The 25,539-nt window shown below is 45.6% G+C and overlaps 1 protein-coding gene across 1 annotated transcript in view; it reads left to right on the top strand.

The window, feature by feature from the left end:
- The window catches only part of BMP6 (bone morphogenetic protein 6), a 94,605-nt gene extending 69,250 nt beyond the window's left edge, over window positions 1–25,355 (top strand). The window contains exons 3-7 of the mRNA XM_059836064.1: window positions 11,797–11,945; window positions 13,212–13,409; window positions 21,287–21,363; window positions 23,676–23,786; window positions 23,877–25,355. Of these exons, the coding sequence (XP_059692047.1) occupies window positions 11,797–11,945; window positions 13,212–13,409; window positions 21,287–21,363; window positions 23,676–23,786; window positions 23,877–24,026 (685 nt within the window). The 3' untranslated portion in view covers window positions 24,027–25,355. The remainder of the gene's footprint in view (window positions 1–11,796; window positions 11,946–13,211; window positions 13,410–21,286; window positions 21,364–23,675; window positions 23,787–23,876) is intronic.
- The last annotated feature ends 184 nt before the right edge of the window (window positions 25,356–25,539 follow it).

Genomic DNA, 25,539 nt, shown 5'->3' with positions numbered 1-25,539 from the left:
CACAGAGTATGTGAGGTCTAAGGTTGCCTCTTCTAAGGAGAACTGTCAACTTTTATATGTATATAACCTTCTTTCAGGGTAAACTGAGCGAACAAGTAATGCGTTGCAGGGAAGAGAATAAAAGTACAGGGTACAGCCCCTAACGTATCTTGTTCCTAACAAATTTGCAAACTCTTTGTTCTGAAAGTAGCTGTTAGTTCTGCGTACAGCAGTGATGCTGGCACCTCGTATCTTTGTTTCAAATACCATGCCAGAAACATGCCGTAATCAGATTGTGCTGTGAAGCTGCGACGCGTGTCCTTTGGCGCTGGGCACTTTGGCGTCTGCACGTGCTGGGCATCTGTGGGTTCTAGAGAATCCCCTACAGAGCAGAGGCAGCAGCTCGGATGGGGGTCACCAGGGTGGTCTCTCTCCAGATCTGGCGAGTATGTTGGGTCTTTCAGTTCCATTCTGTCATGTTCCTCCTGCCGCTGCCAGCAGCTGTGCTGAGGGGATCCTACCATTGGGACTGGGAATCGTAAAGCGGCTTCCTATAGGTCCGGACTGCCAGCAATTCGCCATCCCTCCTGACATGGGCTAGGCGTGAACTGCTGACCCAGGGATGTGTGTCTGTAGTTCATTACTAACCTCTGACTCATCCAGTCCCTCAAGGCTCCCTTTTTGTTTCTTTTTCTTCTTTATTTATTTATTTTTACTGGTGGGAAGGAGGGAGATGTTTGGCTAAAGAAACTTGCGCTTCGGATGGGTCTGTGGGACTTGTCACACCATCTGTGCAGAGATGGCCAAAACGTGGCTCACAGATTCTTGCAGTTGTAGAAAGGATGCGCTCTTTTCTGCGCTTTTTCCTTTCAGCTTAAATGACTTTTTCATGTATGTGTAAAATATAAAAGCACATATGAAAACATGTGTGCTTGTGTATAAATACGTGCATATGTATGTATTCTCTGTATGTATCTGTATATAAAAGTGTATATATATTAATTTTCATCTATATTAATTGTCCTCTATATATTAAAAATACCCAAGTGTTAAAAGGCAGTTAAAATAAGATACTAGAAGCTGTTTACAACTCTTCAGTCTTACCTTCAGTTGAGGTTCTGACTCCATAGACTGCTGCTGCTATAGATTCAAACATGCGCGTTGGTGACCTGGGTGGACTTTGGCCTGTAAACATTCTTGAAGACGAATACTAAAAAGTTGTATTTAGCTGTTCACTAATATCTCTGCATGGAGGGAAAAAAAGCCTCAGATTCTTCTGGTATGCCTTAAAGAGCTGTATTCTATGAGTGGGTTTGGGTTTTGATCATCAATTTACTTACTTGATTTTACTGGGGGGTGGGGGTGGGGGGTGTGTGTGCGAATCCGAAGTGGTTTTTTCTCCCCCTTTTCTCTCAGTGGATCAATTTGGAATATGATGTATTCTTTTCCTGTTGAGAACACTAGAAGGTTAAATTAAAAAAAAAAAAACAATCCACTATTTTTTGAAGGAACTTGCTAAATATTTGTAACGCTTCTGTTGCATTTTAGCAGACATCTTATGAGCCAGAAAATAACAGCTGCCTTTGACTTAAAAAAAAAAAAAAAAAAACAACCAAAAAATGTTGTGTCACACTTCCTTTGGACTAATGGTTTGAATAACAGCTTGATATTTCCTGACATTTGATGACATTTCATGGCGTAAGGAAGAGTCCGTACAGATCTTGAAGTCTAGCTGATGAACTAGCAGGTGAAACAGAAGGAGTTAAGTAGCATGTTTTTTCATCTTGTTCTGCTGACAAATATTCCTTCTGGTCAGGAAAATTTGTCTCTGAAGGCCACAGAAAGTGCCTGTTCAGTCAACATTGGCAGTCTCGGGAGAAAATTCAAAGTCACCATGTTAATCTTGGCTTTCATGAGGTTAACAGTTGTCTGAGGTGATTATTGGTAGCTAATAAAATACTTTTGGATGCAAATAATTCTTAACAGGGCTGCTGGCATGTATGGATTTAAAGCAGTAGTCTGCAAGAGAAAGGCAGCGTGGGGAAAAAATACAAAGAAAAAGAAACCTGCCTGCTCTTCTCAAGGAAATGAGTTTGGGAGGGCAGGAGATAAAGGAAAGATTCAGTAAATACAAATCTTCACCAAAGCTCACAGTCTGGAAGTATCCCTTGGCTCTGATTAAGTGTAATGAAGTGGCTTAATTCAGTATTACTTGAGCAAAGAAAAAAAAAGCTCATCTGGACACTAAGAGCATAAGCGTGTGACTCCAGCCCAGATGTGCGTGCTGCTGCATAGAATCGCAAGGCACTGCTGGCTGTTTTCTGATGGCTAAAAAACCAAGCCCGAGGCTAAAATTTCTACCAGTTACTGAATTATCAAACTGATTTTTGCCACTGTAGACAAGGCTAAAAGCAAGGATTACATGCGCCCATTGGAGACTGTCTCCTAGATAGGGGTGTCTGTGGAGAGAGTGCGAACGATCAGAGATCAATGCTGATTGAAATAGCATAACCTTTGGGGAGAAATTTGACCCTCTCCTTGTTCAAAGCCACGAGAAATATGAAAACGATACTCATGGAGGCTCCAGGCAGTGAAACGCACATTGAGGACAGTGTGGTCTAAGTACATTCTCTCTTAAAAAAGAAAACATTCTAATACTGACTCACTTGTGTCAGTAATATTTTCATCTCCCCATTCCTTCCACCCTTTCGTAAGGTAAAAAAAATAGTGCCTAGAAACTAGGCTTTTGTTTTATAACCAAACCGCAGTTAACGGCCATGTTTTGTCATAACACAAACTGCTGGAGTTGTCAGTGGGACACTGCGAAGAGATTAATGAAATCCTCAGGATAGGTCAAGCTTGTGGCCAGCCGTCAGCGGTATGCATTTTGGATTGTGTGGAGAAGAGGCTGCACCAAACAAGGCTGAGGTGACATCTGGTTTGCTCCGAGGGGGATGACTCTGGGTTTTGAAAGGGGCTGTGGGCTGTAGGAGCTGACGTCGGGAGGGGAACGGGCGATATGTCCGCTGGATGCACTGTATGCCGCTGCCCTTCAGCTTCTGACCCCCCAGAGTTTAAGAGACTGTGCTGTTTGAAGGCTAGGGCATGATTTTTTTTCTTTTTTTTTTTTCCCTTTGGTATGTGCAGAAAGCAGGGAGGTTTGCCAAAGCACCCGTTTAGGAAAACAAGTAGCCTCAGCTTCCAGGTGCTTGTCCCACCTTGGCCGTATCTGAGGGGGTGCTCAGTTTCAGCAGGCAGGAGCTGCACAGCCTCCACTCTCCTCCCTTCAGGGGTACCAATGCACAGCTAAGCCCTGGCCGTGGGCTTGTTTCTGAGGTGTAGTGCTGATTCCAGCAAAGCCCTCTGTGACTTCTGATACGTCTTGAAAGTGGATTGCTATGTAAGCGAGACCTTCGCAAGGGAAGGGAAGAAATGAGTTTGACCCTGGAAACAGCTCATTAATTTCTTTTTCTTTCTCGAAACTTCCTTGCTCTCACCCGGAGAGGTGTCAGGTCAGGACTAGGGAAGGCAGTTTATGGCTGATCAAAGATGTTAGTCCTTGGTTTGGATCATCAGCATGTTTTCAAGTGTAAATATCCTGCTAATGCAGACCTCAGAACACTCCCACACTGTCCAAACAACTGATCTATGAAAAACACAGTGGCCTGTGTTAGTGATCAAAGGAAGATATGGTACCTTAATGGTCAAAGTTTATTAAACAGTTTCATTTTCACCCAGAATGAAATACGAGGACTTGATGTGCAGAAAGATTCCTCCCGTATGATAAGACACGCGTGGACATAGGTGTGCCCTGCAGACCGACCGCCTGGGGACTATGTTCTTCTATTGAACACAATTCCTTAAGGGTTAAGGCACTCGTTGGTTTTTAGCTGCCAGTTACAGTGGTAATAAAGTCTTCCTCTTTGCAACAGGATATTTATACAAATGCAATCCGAGCTTCTAATCTAAAGGGCAAATTGATTTGCCGGCAGTGTTTATAGCTTAGAAAATAAATAACCGTCCTCAACTGGGTTTTGGAATGGGTTGTGTAATACAAATGACAAAGCTAGCATCAATCTGTTTCAAGTTGGGGTCAGATTTGTATATAGTGTGCATATATTTGTATATGATAGAGCTGTTTCCATGATGCTATAGAGAAGCATCTGTCCGCATTTCAGTTCAACTCCCACTGTGGATATGCGATTTGTTGTGTTTTAGGGTGGTTGGTTTTTAGTAGTTTGAAAGTCAGAGTTATTCTGGATGAAACTTACTCGTTCTGTAACCAGCTGGCTTTTTCTACCAAAGCTAAAGAGTACCATATCAGTGCCTTATTTCTTTTGTTAAAGGACAAAGATAAATTTTACCCCTTTGCCCTCTCCCCCATGTTCATGCCTCAAACTGCATTTAAACTCTGAGGTGTAGTGCTGTAGCCATCACTACAGCTGCAATACCCCATAGTCTCATTAAATCATAGTCAAGGAAATGAGAAATACATCTCCTGTCCCTGTGACTTGGGAAATTTTTTTCTTTTTTCACTGTTCCTGTTGGTAAAATGTTCATTCCTTAGAGCTGTGAAGCTCAAGACCTTGAGCTGGATGTGGCGGGACACCTTTGCACTCAAATATCCGTGTTGGCTTTGCTGGGGATTATCATGGACCTGTAGGCTGAGCTTCCTGCAGTCTTGGCACGGGGAGACCACATCCTTTAGCTCTAGGCTCTGATCTTCCACTCTTTGCCAGATGCAGCCTTGAAACCAATGTTTCACCCTGCTGCTCTTCCGGTGAGTCTACAAGACTTAACCCCCCACCCCTGCAGACTTCACCTCCAGAGGCCATGGCCACAGTGATACAGGACAGCTTTTTCAGCACAGGGGAGCTTTTAGCAGACAGAGCAGTGGTGGTGTGGGGCTGGTAAGTGAGCCGCGAGAAGCTGAGCTTACCTGCCTGTCCCTTCTGGTGCGTTCCCATGTCTGGATGTATCCAGGATGGCTCTCTTCTGCCTGTGCCAAATTGCAGACCCCCTCCATAGTGTCCTGGCATCTCAATTTAGTGCTTTTTCTTTCCTGGCTGTTAATCAGTGCAAATTAGTGCCCACTTTCTGGTCTTCTGTTTCACCTTGGAAGTAACTTCATTTTCAGGCCGACGGCTCTTCATATTTCCTTCCTCATTTCTAAGGAGTTCTTATAGGTCGTGCACATCTCTCCTTGTCCCCTCGCCCACAGATGGTATAGCTTCCTCAGGACAGTTAAACTGAGCCTTACATTTTCTCATAAAAAGATAGAGACTGCCTTTGCTTTCTGTGGCAGCTTATTCCAGGTGCTGGCATTCCCCTGCCTGAGGCTCTCTGTACAAGTGAGCGCTGATTGATTAGATTTTGTACGGTGCTTTTAAATCTTTGGAGTAATGGTCATTTAGACATACTAAGTTGTTAAGCTTTTGTATTGCATCTGTTGGCAGTACCTCATGCTGTGCGAGCTCCGCATACAGTCTGTTCTGTAAGTAATAAACACTTTTAAATTCAAAGTGGCACTTACATCTGCTGCAAGATGGGGGATCTACAGGTTTGAAAAAGCTGTGATTTCAAAGTTTTATCTCTGTGGAGCTCCGTTCAACTCTGTAAGACTGTGACTTGTGAGTACTGTTATTAGTCCTTCGTTAGTGGATAAGCGCAAATAATCTTGCTAGTTTGCTATATGCAGGGTAGTTTTTACAGAAGGTTGATGTCAGTGCAAACTAAAGACTCAGATCCTGAGGTACGCAGAAGAGAAAGTGCATTAATTAAAATGTAAATCCCACACACTTCTGTGCAAAATTCCCTTTTGAGAAACTGCTGCTAGGCAGTCTAGACTATTATGTCAACTTGTCTTTGAAGAAAAGTAAACAAAAAGGTTCAGCTGAGGAAAGTTTTAGAGACTTACAGTAATTAATGCTTTGGTAAACGGCTCTTGATGCGTAACAATCCCTTAAACACCTGGGTAATTGCAAGCTTTGAAGTTGGGCCAAAAACGTTGTTCCGAGATCTGTAATTAAAATAAGAGACCTTTAACTTGGTCATTTTGAAGGTGAGATTTCTGTTTGTTCTCACTGTCTCCCTGGTAAAAGTTCTGCCTGGTCGGGGAAAGAAGGCCAGGGAGGGTGGGAAAGTAAAAAACCTAGTTCAACAGATGCTTCTTTAAATTTAGCTTTTTATAGCTTTGGTGTTTTTCCTGTAACAAAGTTCCATGTTGTAATGTGTACCCAGAACAGAGAAATTATTTTAATGTGGACATTTCACTAAGTAGTAACTAAGATTAACCACTTGACCTGGTTACTAATTTGACTAAGTTCTAATCTAATTAGTGTTCAATTAAAGAGAATTAACACCCAGAGACATTTCGTTGAAAGGTTTACACAGAGGTTTCAGTTAACAAAATATTTATCTTACAGGGGGGAAAAAGCACTGAAATTAAATGCAGGCTGTTCCTCCTATAAATGCCATGAGTACATGGTTGGGATGCCAGTGTTAAGAATAGTAGCTATATTTGATATTTATATCTGACAAATCAGCTCGCTCTCTGAGGACACTTGGAGCTAAATCCTGCCTTCTGAATTACACAGGCCATATTTCTCTGGTAAACTGTGTACTTCTCTCTGTTTATTGCAGCCACTTGCGATTTGCTCTGTTGACCTTTGCTTCTCCATCCTCCTCCAGAGTCTTCTGAAGGCCATGGAGACACTCCCATTTATTTCCTGGGACTTGAGACCGTACTTCAGCGCCCTGATCCAGAACAAAGAGCTCCTGTTTCGAGTTGGGAATGTCTAACTTGCATCTTCCCATTTAATGTTCTCTCTTGTCTCAAGAAAGTTCAAGTTTCAGCTCATTGCCTCAGTTTCTCCCATTCACTTGCTTCCCTTTAATAATCTAAGGTTAATACATATCATGCCTGCAGCAGCCTTATCATGGAAATCATTAACTGAACTTATCCAGATGGTTAAGCACACTGAAAATAAAAATGAGACCATTGGGCACCATAGTGACAATGAGATGACAGTAGCTGTATGAAAACCCAGAGGCAGGTTTAGGCAGAGAGGATGTTAAGAAACTGCCTGTTTTGGTGATGAAGTTTCTCTTCTGTACACTGAATTTGAAAGTCCTGCTGTGCAGGTGCCAGAGGTCCTGTGATGTCTTTGACATGGAGGGTTGCCTGGGCATGAAAGCTCTGCACTGACTGCTTTCTTTGACCTGTGCTGAGAGCAAATACTCCCTCTCTGCTCAACAATGCTGGCTCATGTGTTTCTTCTGGCCTTTCTTTTTCTAGTTTTTCCCATTCCTCATGCTCCCTTCCTGTTTCCCTCGGGTCCTGTCTTGCCTCTGTTATTCTCAAATGCTGAAGTTTTCAGGTATCTTCCCATTAATGTGACCGCATACATGGCTGCGTGCTTTCTCTTGGAAGGCCACTGCCTGCCTCACTGCACAGGATTAATGTCATCACTTAATGACTAGAAATTCAATACTTTGTTTCATGCGACTTCCTCGGTATATGATCCGTTTTTCACCTTCTTGTCCACTCTTCAGATTTTACTTTGACTATGGGCCTGCATCTACTCATGTGTAGCACTCTTCAGCATGGTACCTGACTGCTTCCTAAACTGTTTCTTTTTTTGACATGGTTATAAGGCAAAGCTAGTGGTGGTGGTCTCGTCGTGCAGATGAAAAGCTGATGCATATACCGGTGAGGGTCAACTGTCTCTGCTAGGTTTAGTTGCCACTTTCAGATGTTTTTTTCCTTTCTCCAGCACCGCCCTTTGGCTTGCAGGAATCCCCTGCTCATCTGCTGTGTGCGCTCCAACTTTACCAATGGGTAGGGCCATAGAGTGTGGATCTGCTAAGCAAACACCGATAGCAAAAATGGTCCCTGCCAAAACCAACGAACAGTCCAGCATCAGGAGTGATACTAAGGCTATGCAGCAGCTTTAGCTCTCATGCTTCCCGTCTTTCTTTTGCAGCCCTAGTGGGAGACAAATGGAATAAATGTGTTTTCCATGGTCTTCAGAAAGCAGAACTGGGGGGGAAATCCAGTTATGTGGCTGCATTTCCCTGTGAACATTGGGGCAAGACTGGAAGTGTGAGATTCACATCACTGATGTCTGCCACCGTGTTTGTTGGCAGCTGTGTTGCCACAAATGGTAGCAGTAGCAGGTTGTAGCCCTCTGTGAGCCATCAGTGCAGGAAGATGCCAGTATTTCCCAACTACCTCTAGAAGCAGAGGGATGCTGAGTCGGGAATAATGGGCCTGATTCACAGAGGTGTGGTGGCCATGGGTACTTTCTACTCCCTTTTCTCTGCAGACTTTTTTCTTTTATTCAGGGTCTCTCCATCTAGTCCTTGCATGTCCATGTGTCCCCCATGACTGCAGCAAATCCTTTACCCATCCCCATCTAATCAGATACTCTTTCCTTTCCACTTGGGGCCAGCCTGGGATATCTCCCACTCTCCGTTCCAAGATCAGACATTGGCTGATTGGCTTTTTTGCAGGAGTAGTAAGGACATTTCTTCTCAGCCATGTGGCTGTAGGGAAGAGCAGATTCCCCTCAGGTGATGCATGGTATTTGGTTTACCAAGGAGGAAAGGAGGGGAAAGTATGTTCCTTGCTTACAAAAAGTCCAGAGGATTTTGTTGCTAAACTCTGACTCTGATTGAGCCTGTGTGGGCAGCAATTTTCAAGCACTTACTGCTTGGCTAAATTTGAGGTAATTTTCTTAAAGGAGGAAGGACATACATCATTTCTATTCTGAAAAAATAAAGGAGTGGTTAAAGACTCTCAGTTAAATAGTTGGGATTCTTTTTTATGTGAGTAAATTCTGCCCCCCCCCCCCCCCCCCATTTTGTCTTTGGAAATAGGTGACTGAATATTTTTTTAAAACCTTCATGCCAAAACCAAAACTAGTAAGAAATTATATGCAATTTTACGCAGCCTGGTGAGGTTTGGATGACAAACACTAATTGAAAACAGGCTTAAGCAGAAAGTATTAGGATGTGTTACCTGCTAGCGTTACCACTATGTCCTATAATACCTGTGGGGTGAACCTTCTGTGCTGGCTTCATCCGGTCGAACAATGCAAAAGTCAGTTAAATAGCAGAGCTGACTGAAAACCAGTCCTGTATGAAACTTTTTGCAAAAAGAGTTAACCGGATTGGAAAGCCCAGTTGTCCATTTTTCTGCATTTTACAAAGGATTTGAAATCTTTCCAAAGTGAGTGTGACATACTGGGATAAAGCGGAGCATTCTCATTTGGTAGAATTGTACCTTGGTCAGGCAGTTTGCTTATTACACTTGTGGAGGACACTGAGGTGGGAGAGACCCACTGGAAGGCAAGTCCATATTTTAAGTAACCTAATAATGACGGAGGTTCAATCTGGGGAAAAAAGAGTGTGATTTGGTAGAAAGCAGAATTGCATTTGGACATGAAAAATCAGTGATGGAAATACACCCTAGGAAGTGACTGGGTCCTTTGTGGTTCAGCAGCATGAATCTAAGGATTATAGTGGATCACAAGGTGAACACGAGTTAACAGTGTGAGTTTTGTGAAGAAGCCAAAATCATATTCTGAGATGTATGAGTAGAGGCATAGTCTGAGAGACGCATCAAAATTATCCTTCTACCGTACTCAAAATCAGTGAGATTGTGATCTGAGTTGGGTCTATAAAGAGCAATGAGAATAGTCTATAGTCTATAATAGAGTCTATAGTCTATATATAGAATAGTCTATAATAGTCTATAACTCTAATATAGAATAGTCAAAGTCTATAAAACGTGGCTTGCAGGGAAAGACTGAAGACGTTTTAATGAGAAGGGGAGATTGTTGTGGCCTTTAAGATAGCTATTATGGGGAAAGGCAAAAAAAAAAACGGTGCTTCAAGTGAAACCCAAGCAATTTCCTGCAAAGATGGTGGAGTTCCTGAGGCTGGAAATCTGTAAGATCAGGTCAGGCAAACAACTCTCAGGAGTGACATGGATGTAGTTGACCCTGCCTGGAGTTCAATGTAATGGGCTAGATGATGCCATGTGGTCCTATTAGGCTTTACAGCTCCCTGATGTCCAAGTGTCTTCCCAAAGTGCAAGGCAATGGGAATATAAGCTCTGAGCCTCCTCTCAATGTTCTTGTAGACCTGACTAATCCCTTGTGGTTGAGTGTTCATGAGGGTTTGCTCTTACAGAGTTCCCAGTGGCTCTGCAGCCAGATATGTTTGGTTTGGGGGGACGTAACACCAAAGTTACTGTAGTCTGGAGGCTCCAGTGGGACATTGTCTGGAGCAGGCGAGTGCTGGGGAGAGTATGGCACTTACAGGAGGGGAAGTGGGACAGGAGATCAAAAAGCAATTGCTGTGAGGGGGAAGGTCAGAACAGGTGCTAAGAAAATCCCTTTTCAGATATAGTCCATTTCAGGCATTGGAGAGTGTGTAAGTTGTGTTCAGAGGTGGGAATGATCTAGCAGTTCATTCCTCTCTTGAACATGGAGAGGGGAAGAGTGGTCTCAGCTGCAGCTCCCATTTGCGGTCTCCTTTAAGCAACACTTAAGTTTATATACCCTGCCTGGGAAAGCCCAATCTTTCAGCCTTCAGGTTTCCAAAACATGCAGCAGCTGGCCAGCCCCAGCCACTCGCTGCTGTTGGGAGGTGAAGGTCAGAGTTGTTCCTGAACCGTTTTCCCATTGGAGGAGCGGTGGAAAAGTCTCCTGTGGGAAAGGCTGCTGAGTCAACCACAGAGCATGCAGCTACCAGAGAGGCAAAGGAAAGCCTCCACATTGTAAAAATAGCCGCACTAGGACCCCCAATATACTTAAGTGCTTATTTTTCCATGTGTGATCTCATGCAAACCAAGCTGCTGGGCAGTATGACATAGCAGTTGGCCAAATATAAAATGTAAGTCAATCAAAATGTTTTTTTCTGAAGTTAACCTTTGATGGGTGGAAGGGACAGGTACCCTGTTTTCTCACTTCCATTAATTTTTTGTTAGGGAAAAAAAATCCAGTGGGGAAAGACAGGTGAAGATGGGATTGACATCCATTTTGTGATGATGGCCACAGGTTAAAGATAGGAATTGTAGCTCTCTTGCACAGGAAAGTTATGCCTATAATACAGTGAGAAAATGTACATGGGATTTCTCTGGGTGCTTCTCCAGCTGATTTCATTGAACTGAGTTTTGGTGGGCATTTGATGCTGCAAAAAAGGTATAGACTTGATAGCATTTGAAGCTGAAGCCCATGAAGGAGACTGACTACCAACAGCCTTGGAACAAGGCGTTCTAATCCCTGTTGATAAGCCTCAGAAAAATGTCTTTAGAGGCTTTTAGAGGTTTATTTTCCTTCACTGTTTGATGCTTGGCCTGTTAGGTGATTTTTTTTTTTTTTGGTCAGTTGTGGTAGATCTGTTTTGTGGAAGGTGGGCTGAAACCATGAAACCCCTTTGACAAAAGCCACTGAATGCCTGGAAATGCTGGTGGTTTGACCACTGTCCTGCCAGAGCTAGCATTACACTCTTCAGGAAGAAGAGTAGCTTACGAATCCCTTGCCGGTGGAGAAACACCCGGACTTAAGGACTAGGATTGCTTTCCTCCAGCCTCAAAAAAGGTGAAAAACCTTTGTAATCCTGAATTTCACATGCAGAAGTATGTGCATGTCATGGCAAAACTCTGGATAAAAACAGGCTGATTTTGGGAATTTTTATTCTAGCTATTAACATCACATTTATTTCCGGTTTTCTTGTTTCTGTAACAGCAAAAGCCAGGGGAGAAAATCTCAGACGTCACAATCTTGTCACTATGCTTCTCCTCTGCAGGGCCTCTGACCTGTTTCTGCTGGACACACGGGCAGTGTGGGCCTCAGAGGAGGGCTGGCTGGAGTTTGATGTCACTGCCACCAGTAACATGTGGGTGATGAACCCTCAACACAACATGGGACTGCAGCTGAGCGTGGTGACCCGGGATGGTAGGTTACAGGCCAGTTAATGCAAGTAACCTCGTGAACCTCTTGGATGCTGTCTAGAAGTGGTGCTAACAGAGTCCAGTTGTGATGTGGGGAGTGAGCACCCTGCCTTCGTAGGTGGCTGTAGCCAACAGCTTGAGCAAAGTTTCTGAGGCTACAGATTGAGGGCTGTTATCTTCTTGGCTGTCCCATGACAGACATGTCATTCCCCATGAGTGAAGTCAGGTGTCTCTGAACAGTACGAGGATGAGGTGGTGGAGGCGGGCTGGGGTAGGGTCCCGGTTCCTGAGATGGAGGTGGAAGGGGGCATGGAGCTGGGATCCCAGGTGGGGTGCAGTTTAGGGGTGAGAGGAAGAGAAGAGGGCAGGTATATGGGTATGTGCCTCCCCACGAGGGATTACGGCAGCCCTGCTGGCTGCTGTCGCTGCTCGGATATCATCAAACCTGAGGTGGGAGCCCTGCGCTGGAGAAGTGATGCGGTCGCTGTGTGAGGCTGGTCCCTCCAAGGGCAGCTGCAAATGATAGCATTCCACAACCCACAGAAACTTCAAAAGGTGGAAAAGGAGAGAAACAACTGCAAAAGAGCATGAAATAGTGTTGGAAGATAAGCGGTAGGAAAGGAGAGGATCTAGATGAGCAGAAGGTGATCAAAAAGATGACAGTTACATCTTTCCTCTATAGGAACCAGTCTCCAACTTTATGTTTGCTTCCTATCGCTTCATGCTGGAGTTTGGTACGCCTGTGGGGTCAAGTGAGACCAGAGGGGCTGTCCACTGTTCTCCTGGAGGAAATGTTAATGCCAGCCTCCCCCTCCCCATATGGGCTGAGAGCCTGTCCCTGTGCTCCTGACAAAAGCATCCCATCTCTTTGCCCTCTGCTTTCCCTAGAGGTCTCCTAATCCCATCTCTGCTTCTTGTGTTCCACGGGCGGCAGAACTAATTTCATGACACATCTAGGCTTTGTGTTTTATATATCTATCTGTATAGCTCTTCAATGCCTAAACCAGAATAGAGATGCCTAAACCGGAATAGAGATGCCACAGGGGGTACCAAAGAGCCAGGTGCCACGATGGAGCTTCTTGTCCAGGATGGATGGAGTGCTGTCATAAAAATGTCCATAGGTCATGGTGGCAGGAGGGGAGTGTTTAGTGATAAAAGAAGAGTGTGAGCAAGAAGAAAGGAAACACTGCACATGGGGATTCCATGATTCTGGAAGGAGCAATCCAACAGCACCATTTCTCTAACACTCGCTTTTCTGTTTGATTTCAAGGTTTCAGCGTAAATCCTAGAGAAGCAGGCCTTATAGGCCGAGATGGCCCTTACGACAAACAGCCTTTCATGGTGGCCTTCTTCAAAGTGAGCGAAGTTCATGTTCGGACCACTAGGTCAGCGACGAGCAGGCGCAGGCAACAGAGTCGCAACCGCTCCACTCAGGCTCAGGATGTTTCCAGGGTGTCTAGTGTCACAGGTAATCAAGCAACACTCGTTTTGTCTGGAAGCTGGGGCGACTTCTTCTAATGATTCTATTTGCTTTGGAGTGCAAAAGCAAGAAGGGAGATGTGAGGTGGGATGCTCTTCCTTGGGGGAACAAGTTACACCTGCAAGGGAATGGGAGAGGTAGTCTGACATAATGAGACTTACAGGAGTCCTCTTGAATCCAGGATGGAGTCCAGACCGCTGTGTGAAGTTGCAGCCATTGAATTCAGGGGGGTGAGGCATTTTAACTCCGAATTTTGTGCTTGTAGGTTGCTTGCTACGCAGTATTTGCCTAGAATTACGCCACGTGAAATGTAATATTTAAAAGATTCCATCTCTGCATACACTGAGATTTACGGTATTGCACATACGCATTTCCAGCGGAGTCCTCTTTCGGTGTTCTTTGGAAAAACCCTGGTAGACCAGCACAAGACTTTTTTTTTTCCCCCCCTTGTGAGAACAGCAGTGTATACACGGCGCAGTGCATTTCCAGGCAGGCAAAGAGGCTTGCCTGTTTGCAGTGGAAAGGTTGCATGTTGCAGGTGTTGTACAGCAGCCTTGAGAGTGCTGTTGCAGACTGGTGGGTCAATAGGATATCTCTGAAATTTTGACAAAAATTGAGAGTGTCCTGACTTCTAAGTCTTATTTGTTTTCCAACCACTCTGCTACAAGTCCTTCGTTCATTGAGTACCTTCTTTCCTCTCAAACATTTCAGCCGGTTCCATGTTACTTGATTAATTTGCTTATGCTGCCCCCTTCATTTCCAATAGGATCCCTGCTTTTCCTATGTCTAGAAATTACTATACCCAAGGAAGAGAGGCGGCTGTATTTTTTAGTTTATGTCCAGACACAGCACAGGGAGATGAGCCAGCATTGCTGAAACTTAGCCAGAGTGAATCCGTAGGCTGTCCCCTGCTCTTGCATGCTTGGGTTGTGGGTGACCCACGCTGCACCCGAGGTGGCCCCATGCTGGCCATGGCGCTGGGAGCCTGCAGGGAGCCAGAGCCAGGTTGGGAGCTCTGCCAGGGCTGGCGGCCAAGCTTTGGGCTTGACCATGTGCCGATGCAGCCCTATTGCCCCAGCCCAGCATGGTGATGGACTTGCCCTTTGGGCTAGTGCGTGCCAGCAGCAGTTGGCCACTAGCGGCTGTTGCGTGTCCTCATGGTGCGTGCCACAGCATGGCTGTGCGTTCCCATGCCATGCCATGCAAGTGCTGGAATTGTTTGGGTGTGAAATGTCGCTTCATGGATTTTAAGGGCAGGAGGAGCGACTCGGTCCTGCAGCCTGACCTCCCCGAGGGAGGCTGACTAGGGCTAGCGTGGCACTGCCAGAGGAGTTATCATCTAATCTGGTGTGAGAGCACTCTGCCAGCCCCACAGGTGGAGCTGTCTGTTGGTCCTAATTGCTGAGACCTGCTTTGGTCCTGGTTTTCCTTGGGGTCTCCAAGCTGCAGTTTTAAAGGTGGTCATCACGGCTGTTCTCTGGCTTACTTTCCCATGTGATGGGCTTGCCAAGGGCATAGGAAGTTTATTCATCTGGGCATTATAAGCGATAAGACCAGCCGTTACGCAGGCAGCATGCTGTTCTCCCACTCGGGTGGGCTTGGCTGCTGCACTCCCTTCATCACAAGTGACAATTTTTTAATACATCCACAGCACTTTGGGAAAGCTACTTGCTGCGTTGCTGTTTTGTGGTGCTGGTAGTGGAGTCCCTAGCTCTGCAAGCTTCACAGTGCTAAAAAGAAATTTTCACTACTATATAATCAGGTGATGCGACTCAAAGCTCCAGAGGGAGCAGATATATTGGGCAAAAAGGGCCATTTTTACATCGCTGCTTTCTTGACTACACCACACATCAGATCGTAAAATTATAAAAGGACAAAAAGGGAAAAAATAGCTGGTCATTCTGTGGTCTCAAGGGCTTTTTTGAGCTCTTCTAGCCCAAAGCCACCTTTAATTTAAAACCTGGAATTTGGCAGTTCAGTAGTCAACAAGGTATAGTTGAGCCTCTGTGGATTTAAGGCGGGGGAAAGGAGGGGAATTTAAAGTTAAGAGATGTATGTTTGGTTGGTTTCTGTGTTTAGAAAAGAGAGACTGCATCAGCTTATTTTCCTTTCTAAGTGTGACACTCTTAGACTCTGTTCTCCTTAAGAAGTCATTGATTTAATAGCCCAAGAGGCACTGATGACTGATAGGTGTTTTTAGCATTAAAGACATCACAGGGTTTTATTCTTTTTTAGTTCTGTGGGTTCCTACATCTGTGTTCTGATGCATGATGGGGCTGGGGAAGCATTCGCCCCAGGGTGAAGCAGGATACGAGGCTGGGGGTTACCCTGAAGACTGCCTTGCTCTTCTGAAGGTGCCCTGATGCATCTGGAGCCAAAGTGGGTGCAGAACTGGGATGTTGCAGTCCCCTTCTGTGCATCTCCCCACCTGCGCATCTTCCTCTCTCACTGTATCTTACCTCTTCTCAGATTTTTGGACTGTCCTTTTTCCTGAGCCAGGACTGCTGCTGCCTATCAGGGCTTGAGAGCAGTTTCTCTCCTGGAGAGCAAGGCAGCTGGCTGGTGTTGATGTTTTTTTGTAGGTTGAACCTTCCTTCCTCTATGTTAGTGAATACACAGGGTTTTCTTTCTTCAGTCCAAAAATGAACCCCTTTCCCAAAAGATGCTGTGAGTTGGGTTGGGGCATTACGTTTAAAAAAGTCCCATTTACTATCTAAATACACAAAGCATTTCAAGTCCTGCAGTTCGGAGCATGTGAAGTGTGCTGCTGGGCTGGTACTGGATCTGGTGAGCCGTGAGGTTATGTGAAGGCATGCTGCTACGTGCAGGATTCGGACCCCGCTGTGCTCCCTTTGATGTGCAGTTGTCCTGCAGTCAGTACCAAGTGCTCAGATGCTAAGGTTATGGCTGTGGCATAAGAATCTCAATAGTCTGTATTTTTTTGCCAAGAATGCTCATTTCCCTGTATTATAAACACGTAATTATGACTGCCTTATATAAAGCAGAACTGAGTAACCCCCATGGTTATAAACTGCTTTGACATAGAGTCCTGCGTCAATGCATTCCTGGAGCCAAGCTCTGTTCTTCTGCAGAAGGAGGATGAACAGGAAGAAAAGGAAGTATTTTCATCTGTTGAGGCAGAAAATCATATGCCAGCTCTGGCCCCGGACATGGAGGAACGAGGTGGGTGGGAGGAGCGGGCAGGTGTTTCTCTGCTGTTGTCTGCAAGATCTGGAGGCCCTCACTCAGCCATGTCTTGCAGTGCGTTTAGCTCGTGCTCTCAGACTCCGGGCTGACCCTCTAGTTAACCTGAAGAGATGGGACTCTCTTCAACATAACAGACGGTGACCCTCGAGCATAAGAGCTTTGCTGCTGTACGGCCAGCTCCTCTGTGAGTTACCTGAACGCTCGTTTCAGCGTGGGGCTGTCTCCTTGCTCAGTGGTGATAACCCTCCTTTTCTGCAAGTCAGGCTTCAGGCACATCCCTTCCCATCAGCCCCTCCTTACGGAGAGAGTCACATTTAAATGTCTGACTTCAGGCTGCACTTGCTGTTCTGAGTGAAACTCACGCAACACGCCTTTTCGGGTCTTTCTCTTTAGCCACTGTGGGGCCTCCAGGACTGGTGTGAGGTGCTCCATGAGAAATGGAGGGGCCCTCCAAATGGCCTTTCCTTCCAGCAGACATGCACGGCACCAGACAGATTTCCCCACATGTATGGGGACTAAATACCGCAAAGGGCAGCACGCACAAACACCGGAGGCAAGTAAGGCCAAATGCTTTCGCGGTGGCAAGGGTCTTGTTAATAAACATCGTTATCTTGCAGCCAATCTTCCCTTTAGTAGAGCACTCGGATGCAGACCGGAGCGGGCTGGCTGGCGTTTCTGTATGTGCCTTCACATGCGGGTCCACGTCAGCCCAATGTCTCCCCTTCTTCCCACCCAAGCAGATCGCTTTCATGTGAAGTGGGCTGTTATTAACTGTGTGATCGGTTTACACCAGCTTTATCCGGACAAATCACCAAAGTCAAACACCAAGAGGAAGGGGCTGGCCTTGGAGACCTCTGTCAAAGCTATTTTGGACCACAGAAGCAATTAATTACCGTGTGGAATTTGGTAAGCTGGCACCTTGGGAGCAGCAAGGGTGTTCTCAGACGGATCGACCTCAGTAAATATTTATATATTCTTTGCCAGTACTTAACGTGGGAGAGGTTATAGGAAATCTAAGGTGGGTGCGTAAGTATCTGTAGGAGGAAGACCGTTAGGGTCAGGCTATTCTCTCTCCCCTTTGAGCAACACAAATGCCAGTGTCCAGCCTTAAGAGAAACATCTGTGCTCGCAGAAAGTCAGACTTGGGTTCTGGTGAAGGCAGACAACATTCAGTGCAAACAAGCCGCAGAGACAAGCCGTCTTAACTGTGCTCTTTTAACTGCGCTGCCCTGGAAGTTATTTTTAAGCACTGAACTAGGGGTTTGGGTTTTTTTTAAATCTCTGTTTTAGACAAAATAGTTTGCAGTGTGATTAAATGCAGTGCCTTGTAAATGCCAAGCTAGTGCTTCTGAATTGGTACATTCAGAGGAAAAAAACAGATGATTTTGCTAAACCCACAATGAGCCTATAGGAGCTCCCAAAGCAGCTCCCTAAACTTGCAGAGATTTTGAAGGTCTCTGGCAAGCAATCCTTGCAAATTGTGACATGGCAGCATAAGCCGGCCCCGCAGCAGTTGTTTGCAGCGTCCCCCCGCTGCAGGCTGCCTCCTCTCCGCCCTCCTGGCTCCCCGCCGCAGGGGCGGAACACGTGCCCTGTTGCCTCTTGGATGTTGGGTCTCGCACTGCAAACCACCTCAAACAGCAGTTTGGGCTAAAACAGTTGAGCACGCTCGACTAGGGGAGCTGATGCTGCTTTCCAGGCTTTGGAGAAAACGTGTCATGGAGGCCAACTTCAGGAGCTCAGCGAGCTTTAGCTCACCGCCAAAAACCCTTTACCGTGTGGGTTCCTCTTTTCAGGCCCATAATTGGATGTACGTGGCTCTAGGGCATAGTCGAGTCACAAACCATAGGGAATGGATCGTTATTATGTGCATTGTATTACTGCATTTTTTCTCTGATTCAGAAAGCCACTGCTAAGGGTTGATTAAAGGTTTGTAACATCCCTAAAGTCGGGCTAAAGCAGATTCCATGCAGTAGACATGGTAGGCAAGCATGTAACAAGAAGAGAGGGCAGGGGAGCTTGGGGTGGGGGTTAAACAGGGGAGAGTGCAAATCCCGGGAGAGGCGATGTTTAGTATGTTGACATTTAAGAAAGAAAAAACTGAGTTTGGGCAAGTGAGGAGGCAGAGCTGTCTGCATCTACCTTGAATGGAGAGTAGCCGGTGTTCATTGCAGAGTGTGAATCTGGTAACTCAATTGCCAACCAGTGAACCGGGGTGCGTTTTGGGGGACCAATTTCAGGCAGTGTGAGAGAGGACACGTTCATAACATTGTTCTGCTTCGTGTAGGTTGTTAAGCAGCTCTTTTTTTCCCTTTGTTTTCTTAAACAAGTGATTGCTCACAGCCTTTCTTCCCACTCTTATTTTCTCTGCCTCCCTTGCCTTCTCCCCTGTCCCATAGCTGATTTGGGTAAGTTGTAGCTGGATTTGGAATGTAGCGTAGTTCTGCCCACTTGGTTGTGAATAGATCAACTCCACTGTAACTCCCTGTCAAATACAGCTGGTTTTCCCCTAAGCGAACAACATTTTTCTCATTGAAGAACAATGACGTTGTGTTTTCAGGTACTTAAATGAAAGCCCTTGACCACTAGAAGTATCTTCTGCTCATTTTTTTCCCCTTGTTATGACCAGATCATTTAGAAACATCACATGCTAGAAATTTGCTCCTGGGCTGAGCCAGGGACTGAAAAGCTTCATCTGAAAAAAAGCCACCCCACCCTGGTTTCTACTGGGTATGTCTGGTTTGAAAATGGAAAGCTTGAATAGAGAAACTCACCTCTGTCCTTGCTACCGAGCTCTCCTGAAAGAGTGAATGTTTATGTTGCAGCAGGCTGTTAACCAGCTCTGCTCACCTGATTAAATCCATGATTGAAGCGAAGCTATTGAAAGTCTGAAATGCAATCCTTAAAGTTTAAAACCCAAACTGCTTCTAAAAACAACTCTCTAATCTTTGGTGGTTTGGAGGCTAGGCTTGAGGTGTAGGGTTTTTTCAGCCCTCAGTGTTAACTGTACCCAGCTGTAATGCTGTGCTGCCCTTAATGTCAGTTGGATGTGCTTTTAGTATTATAGTTTTTCTTTTGAATAAATATTTGCATTTGTAGTTCCCAAACTTTGGGGGGGGGGGGGGGGGGGGGAGTGGAGGGAAGAAAAAGAAAGGCTTATTCAGAGCCAAAGAAAAAGTCACTAAAAATATTTTTCTATCCCAGCTGCCGCATTTGGGGAAGGCTACGCTGGGAGGGTGCCTTTTCAAGGCGCGTTAGGGGCGCGGGGAGCTGGTGAGCTGACAAGCCCAGGGCAGCGGGAGGCAGGCGCATCAGCGTGTGGCATCTGCCTGCTGACGGAAGCGCCTTTACTTGCAAATGAGGCGTGTGAGAGGAGAGGAGGCCCCTGTGGGTAAGGCGCTAGAGGAAAACATGGCCAGTCTGGGTCCAGCTCTAGGGCGAGCGCACATGTGCCACTGCATGGACGGGGACCTGGGTTCCCACTCTGCTCAGCCAAATTTGCCGCCATCTCTTCCTCTTGTGCTTCCCATCGGGCGTGAAGCGCTGGTTTGGCAGCCATAGCCGGTGGCCAAGCTGCCCCGCTGCGAAGGTGGTTTCTGTGGCTGCTGTGCTGGTGTCCGGCAGCCGCCCGAGGCGTGACGAAATCAGCCGCCACCCATCAAGGCTGGATTTGTGCAGCCACCCAGGGGTGAAAGGCCCCTCTGTCACGGCTCAGCTCCTCCGCTCACTGCGGTTCCAGGTGTTCGTGTGCAGAGCCGCCTCTCTTTCCAAATATAAATGGGAAATTCCACTCGCTGTCAAAAGCTGCATTTTGTAGGGCCATCAAGAGCAGCTCCTGCATGGTCGAAACATCCTCGTACGCTGCACCACGGCAAGGGGGAAGGTCTCTGGTCAGGGCTTTGCACCCTGTGCCCCCACTCTTCCGTGCAGTTTTGGAACTAAGGAGCAAGTTAATGTTGAGAGTGTGTCATATCCTGTGTCATCTGAAGATAAGCAGGTTATGGGAAGGAGAAACTTGTTTTTCAGAGCATGGCTTGTAAAGGTCCAAGAGCAGAGGCGATATGTGGAGCCGTGTGTGATGGTCCAGGGCAGGCTGGGGGTAAGGCACAGAGAGGGACAGCGACATGGCTTCACTGCCTATGGGACATCTTAGCTGTTGACGGACTTCTGCTAACCGGTACAGGGGCACAAGGCGATGATTAACCTTCCCGGGGTTGTAATTCTCTTGGTAAGTGTGTGTGTGTGTTATCAGCTCACCACCTAGGGCGGCACACGTCGGAAATGGCAGCCAAGGAAGCAGGACGAGTTTGAGCACCCAGCGGGGATGTACCCTGTGCCGGGCTGAAGAAGTCGATTTATTTTTAAGTCATTTTACTAGAGGTGTTTTAAAAGCACTGCTTGTCAAGGTATTAAAGGCAACTGAAGGAATTATAACCAAGTCTCTGTTAGTTGGGTGCCTCCATTCCCATAGGCACCTTAAAAGCTTCAGCTCTGCTTTGGATGTCCCTCAACACCCTTATCCTTTTGGCTGCTGAGGGAGCTCGCAGTTTCTCACTGCTGAGGCTACAGTGTGCACACATCTGGCCAGCTGTGCCCTCCAGCGATGCTCTGCCTGTTTTACTTTCTAAATTCCTGTTTTGTTCTTTTTCTTTTAACAGATTACAACAGCAGTGACTTAAAAACAGCATGCAGAAAGCATGAGCTTTACGTTAGCTTCCAAGACTTGGGATGGCAGGTGTGTGATGTTTCTCTCTGGGTAAACTAGACATTTTGTTATGAAATGTTATCTAAACAGTGTCACGGTAATTCCACTCGAGGCTGCCATTATGCTTTAAAATGTCCCTTGTGCCTCCTCACTAAAACCAGTCACAGGGAAGGCCAAATAAATATTGATAGTTGTGACATTTGATAAGATCCAGAGGAAGCTTGATACTTTATGAGCTTCAAGTATACAGTCATTCTCTGTCACTCAGGGGAGTCACGGTACAGGCAAGGGCTCATATCTGTGTACCTCTAATGATAAGGAAAAAAATCTGATGTTAAGCAGTGATTTTAACCAAATCAAGTTTTTGCTAGTGATAAGCCTAATTTTAACCTTGGCAATTGTGTTGAAGTCCTCCACCTCTGCCCCACAATTAGCACTGGCTGCGGTAGGTGGACTGAAGACTGGGTTTAGTTGCAACACCATGAGGCCAGAGAGTTGTTCAGAGTAAGTTATTTAGGACCAGGCCATAGTGTCATCAAACATCACGTTTCAAAGAATGCCCTCATCTTCTCTTTTTCTAATTTTTTTTTTTTATTTTTCTTTCACTCAGCAGTTTTGTGAGGGAGGTACCATTTCTGTCAGCTAATGTTCTACCAGATTATAATTGAGGATGCCAGGGCTGCCTGGGCTGCTTCTGCAATTCCCTACACATGAAAGTCCTCTCCCAGATAATGGGACAGCAGCATTTTTTTGTAACTTATGTCAACTCCAGCCCACTAGCCTCAGCTGTGGCTGCGTGCTGACTCCGTTCCCCATGACTTCTTAGTGGCTTTTCTTTTTACTGGTGCACTGTCTTTCCACCTCCTCCTTAGCTTGCTTGCCCTGCTCCAGGCAGGAAGTGTATTCCAGTTGTGAAGTTTATGGTCTCGAAGGCACCGCCTTCACCCTTCTAGTTGCCGGCTTGAGCAAAAAGGTAAGATGCTGCCAAAGGAAGGCCACAGAGCAGCAGGGCTCTTTGCAGGAGCTGGAATCCAGATCCTACTTGTTGTAAGGAGGTGATGGAGGCAGGGCAGCAGCCCCCTGCAGTTGTTGGGCACTGCTATCTCCTTCAGAACATCCATCAATTTTTTTAGCAGTAGAGCCCTTCCCTTACTCTTATACCGCATTAAACCACTAATTTATTACACGGTCTGTACTGGCTTCTGTACCAGGGGAGTGACTGTCGTACAAAAAGCAGCTCAGTTTACTGAGAGCAAACGATGGGTGAGCCAGTACAGTAAAATGAAGGGGTGGTTCTGCTATGCCCTATCCTCGTGTTAGCAATCAAACAGCAAAACCTGGCTAGCAAAGCTGCAGAAAGTCTCTGGCTGCTCAGGCCTGCTGTAGCAAAATTCAAGCTAAGCCAGGTAATTTTTGCCAGGTAAAGGGGAAGTTGTTCAAGAATTATGTGCATGTGAAGCCTACTGGTGTAGGGTGACCTGCAAAGCCTGACACCAAGGGAGGTGGAATGTCTTCTGCTAATTGGTCATACTTTTAATTTAGCTTTGACTCTTCTGTGTCAACAGCAGAGAAGCTGTGATTTTTTTATTATCCCTTTGGTGAAGAGTCATCTTTTTCCATCGCATGGCACTCAGATTGCCACCGGCGCCACCTGCTTGCACATGCAGCTCAGGTTGGCTGTCCTGCCCCTCCTTTGGGAGTCTGGCAGAGGTGGAGAAGCTGTTACGCAGCTAGAACTTCCCACAGTGGCCTTAGCAGACCAGCGTCCCTGTGCAAGAGTGTGTAAGGTAGTGTCTGTGAGGCACCACACCAGTGTTTTATATTCTCATTCTGGAGGTCCCTGGTTGAATTGTGCATGTGTGCACGCACACGCATACACATACATGATTTGCTCTGGGAGGGGACACCAGCTGAGGCTGTGATTCAACCTAGAAAAGGTAGTTCAGCCACAGGGCCTAACCTGCAGGCAACATGGGAACATAAAGGCATCCAAACCACAATCCCCACAAGGCAACCCAGCAAGAGTTTTAGGAATAAAACTCTTTTAGTTCGTGGCAGTTAGCTGTGCCTAGACATGCACCATTCTTTGGACATTAAAATCAGTGTGTCCATGGAAAAGTCATGGCTCACAAAAAAAAAAAAAAAAAAAAAAAAAAAAAAAGACAAAAAAACCAAAAAAACCCCTCAAAACCGCCAAACCGTAACAGTTTCAGTGAAAACATATTTTCACCCTCAAGAAAAAAGTTAGTGGAAAATTTTCAGCTGCTCTTAATTGCATGCAGTTGTCTGTACAAGTTGGCAGCTTTTTAATTTGAATCACGTTCTGTTTGTTTCCTAAAAAGGACTGGATAATCGCTCCAAAGGGCTATGCAGCCAACTACTGTGATGGGGAGTGCTCATTCCCTCTCAACGCCCATATGAACGCAACCAATCATGCCATTGTACAAACTCTGGTAAGTCTCCAGCAAGCTTGACACCAAAGCAATAGGTGAATTTGTAAACGAGTTACCATTGTCTCAGTTGTGTTTTCTTTTTGGCAACAGGTTCATCTTATGAATCCTGATTATGTTCCCAAACCATGCTGTGCACCTACCAAACTAAATGCCATATCTGTTCTTTATTTCGATGATAATTCTAACGTAATCTTGAAGAAATACAGGAATATGGTAGTAAGAGCTTGTGGATGTCACTGACAAAGTCTTCACATGGACTCTTGTGATTCTAGCATGAACTTCCATACTACCTTCCCTGCTTTCATGAACTACCTGACCTTGGAGAAAAAAAATAATTGATGGACCACCTTTTAGAAGACCACGTATGTGCCTTGTGGGAGGAAGGGGTGTGGGGACCACAGGCTGGGGTGCGAGCAAACCGCTGGACTTCTTACAGACTGACCCTACGCTGCGGTTGCTGCTCAGCTTTGCAGAGCCCGGGCGTGCAAAGCAGAAATATGCCCCCACACGCTTTATTTGGCTGGGACAGTATTAATCTCACATAGCAGCTTGGCCTTAGCCGTTGCTTGGATGTGTGCTGCAACTTTATGGGATGGGCACCCAACACCCAAAACAAGTGAGGTTTTTTTTGGTGGGGGAAGACGAGCGGAGAGACAGGGAAGCTAGAGTAAAGAAACTGGTGTTAGTACTTCAGACTTAGAGCATACATCTTGTACAAGATAATAAAAAATTCCTAAGGTTAGGAATTGCCTTTTGTCTAGAAGGACCAGTTACTACATCTAGACTGTTAAGTCTCCTCCTGAAATCTGGCATGACAGTAAGCATCTTAAATTGTGCCAAAGCAAATGTTTCAGTCCTCTTGTTCTCCAAGCAGTTTAAGTCTGATCCTGCAAGCATAAGATGGCTTGGCTGCACCCTGTGTTAGAAACACTAGCGTGAACTCAGACCCTGACTGGTCTTTCTAGTTCACTATTTGACTGAGCAATATAACTTGATACACTTGTTCTTACGCAACTTCCTTCCACTCCCCATGCGGAGCTGCCTCATCTACTACCACTTGCCCAGGAAGGAAGTCAGGATGCTTCTACAGCTGTAATTCAGACGTAGAAGTTTAGGGACCATTCATTCTCTAGCTGGACAATTTATTTACAGGAAGGCAGAATGTCAACAACATATGCAAGTCTTTGGCCAGCCTTTCCCCTTCAACGCACGCAACTAACAAACTGGTGTAAAGGATACATTCACAGTGTAGCCACGGTTTGTCTAGCAGAAGCTAATAGCAAAGTGTTTTGATCAATATTAAACTCGTATTAAATGCACTTACCTCTAATTCTTGCATTTAAAAGGCTTCTTGTAAATACAAGCTATAATTTATTGCACTTGTCACTGTATATTCATTGTGCTGTATCATTTATAGAAAGACTGCTTTTTTTAAAAAGAAGTTTTTATTTAGAAAAATCTCAGTGTAAACAATTGTACCACTTTGATTTTATACAAGAAACTCATGAGACTGTGCTTCACTAGAAAGTTGTTAAAAACGTGATAATAAAGGCTTCCTTTAAGGCAGAAGTATATACATTGATCTAATACATCTGCCAGTACAACACTTAGCTTTCACTGTGGCTTTTTCACCCTTACACATTTTTAGATTGAACAGAATCAAAAGTTCTGGACAGCTATATAGTGAAGTACCAGGAGAAAGTCACTGATTTAAAAGTTCATTGCTGTTTTGCCTTTTTTTTTTATTTAAAAA

The sequence above is a fragment of the Gavia stellata genome, chromosome 3, assembly GCF_030936135.1.
Source record: "Gavia stellata isolate bGavSte3 chromosome 3, bGavSte3.hap2, whole genome shotgun sequence".
Taxonomy (NCBI): domain Eukaryota; kingdom Metazoa; phylum Chordata; class Aves; order Gaviiformes; family Gaviidae; genus Gavia; species Gavia stellata.
The sequence above is the reverse complement of the archived record's forward strand: the minus strand, read 5'-3'. Positions and strand labels throughout refer to the sequence as shown.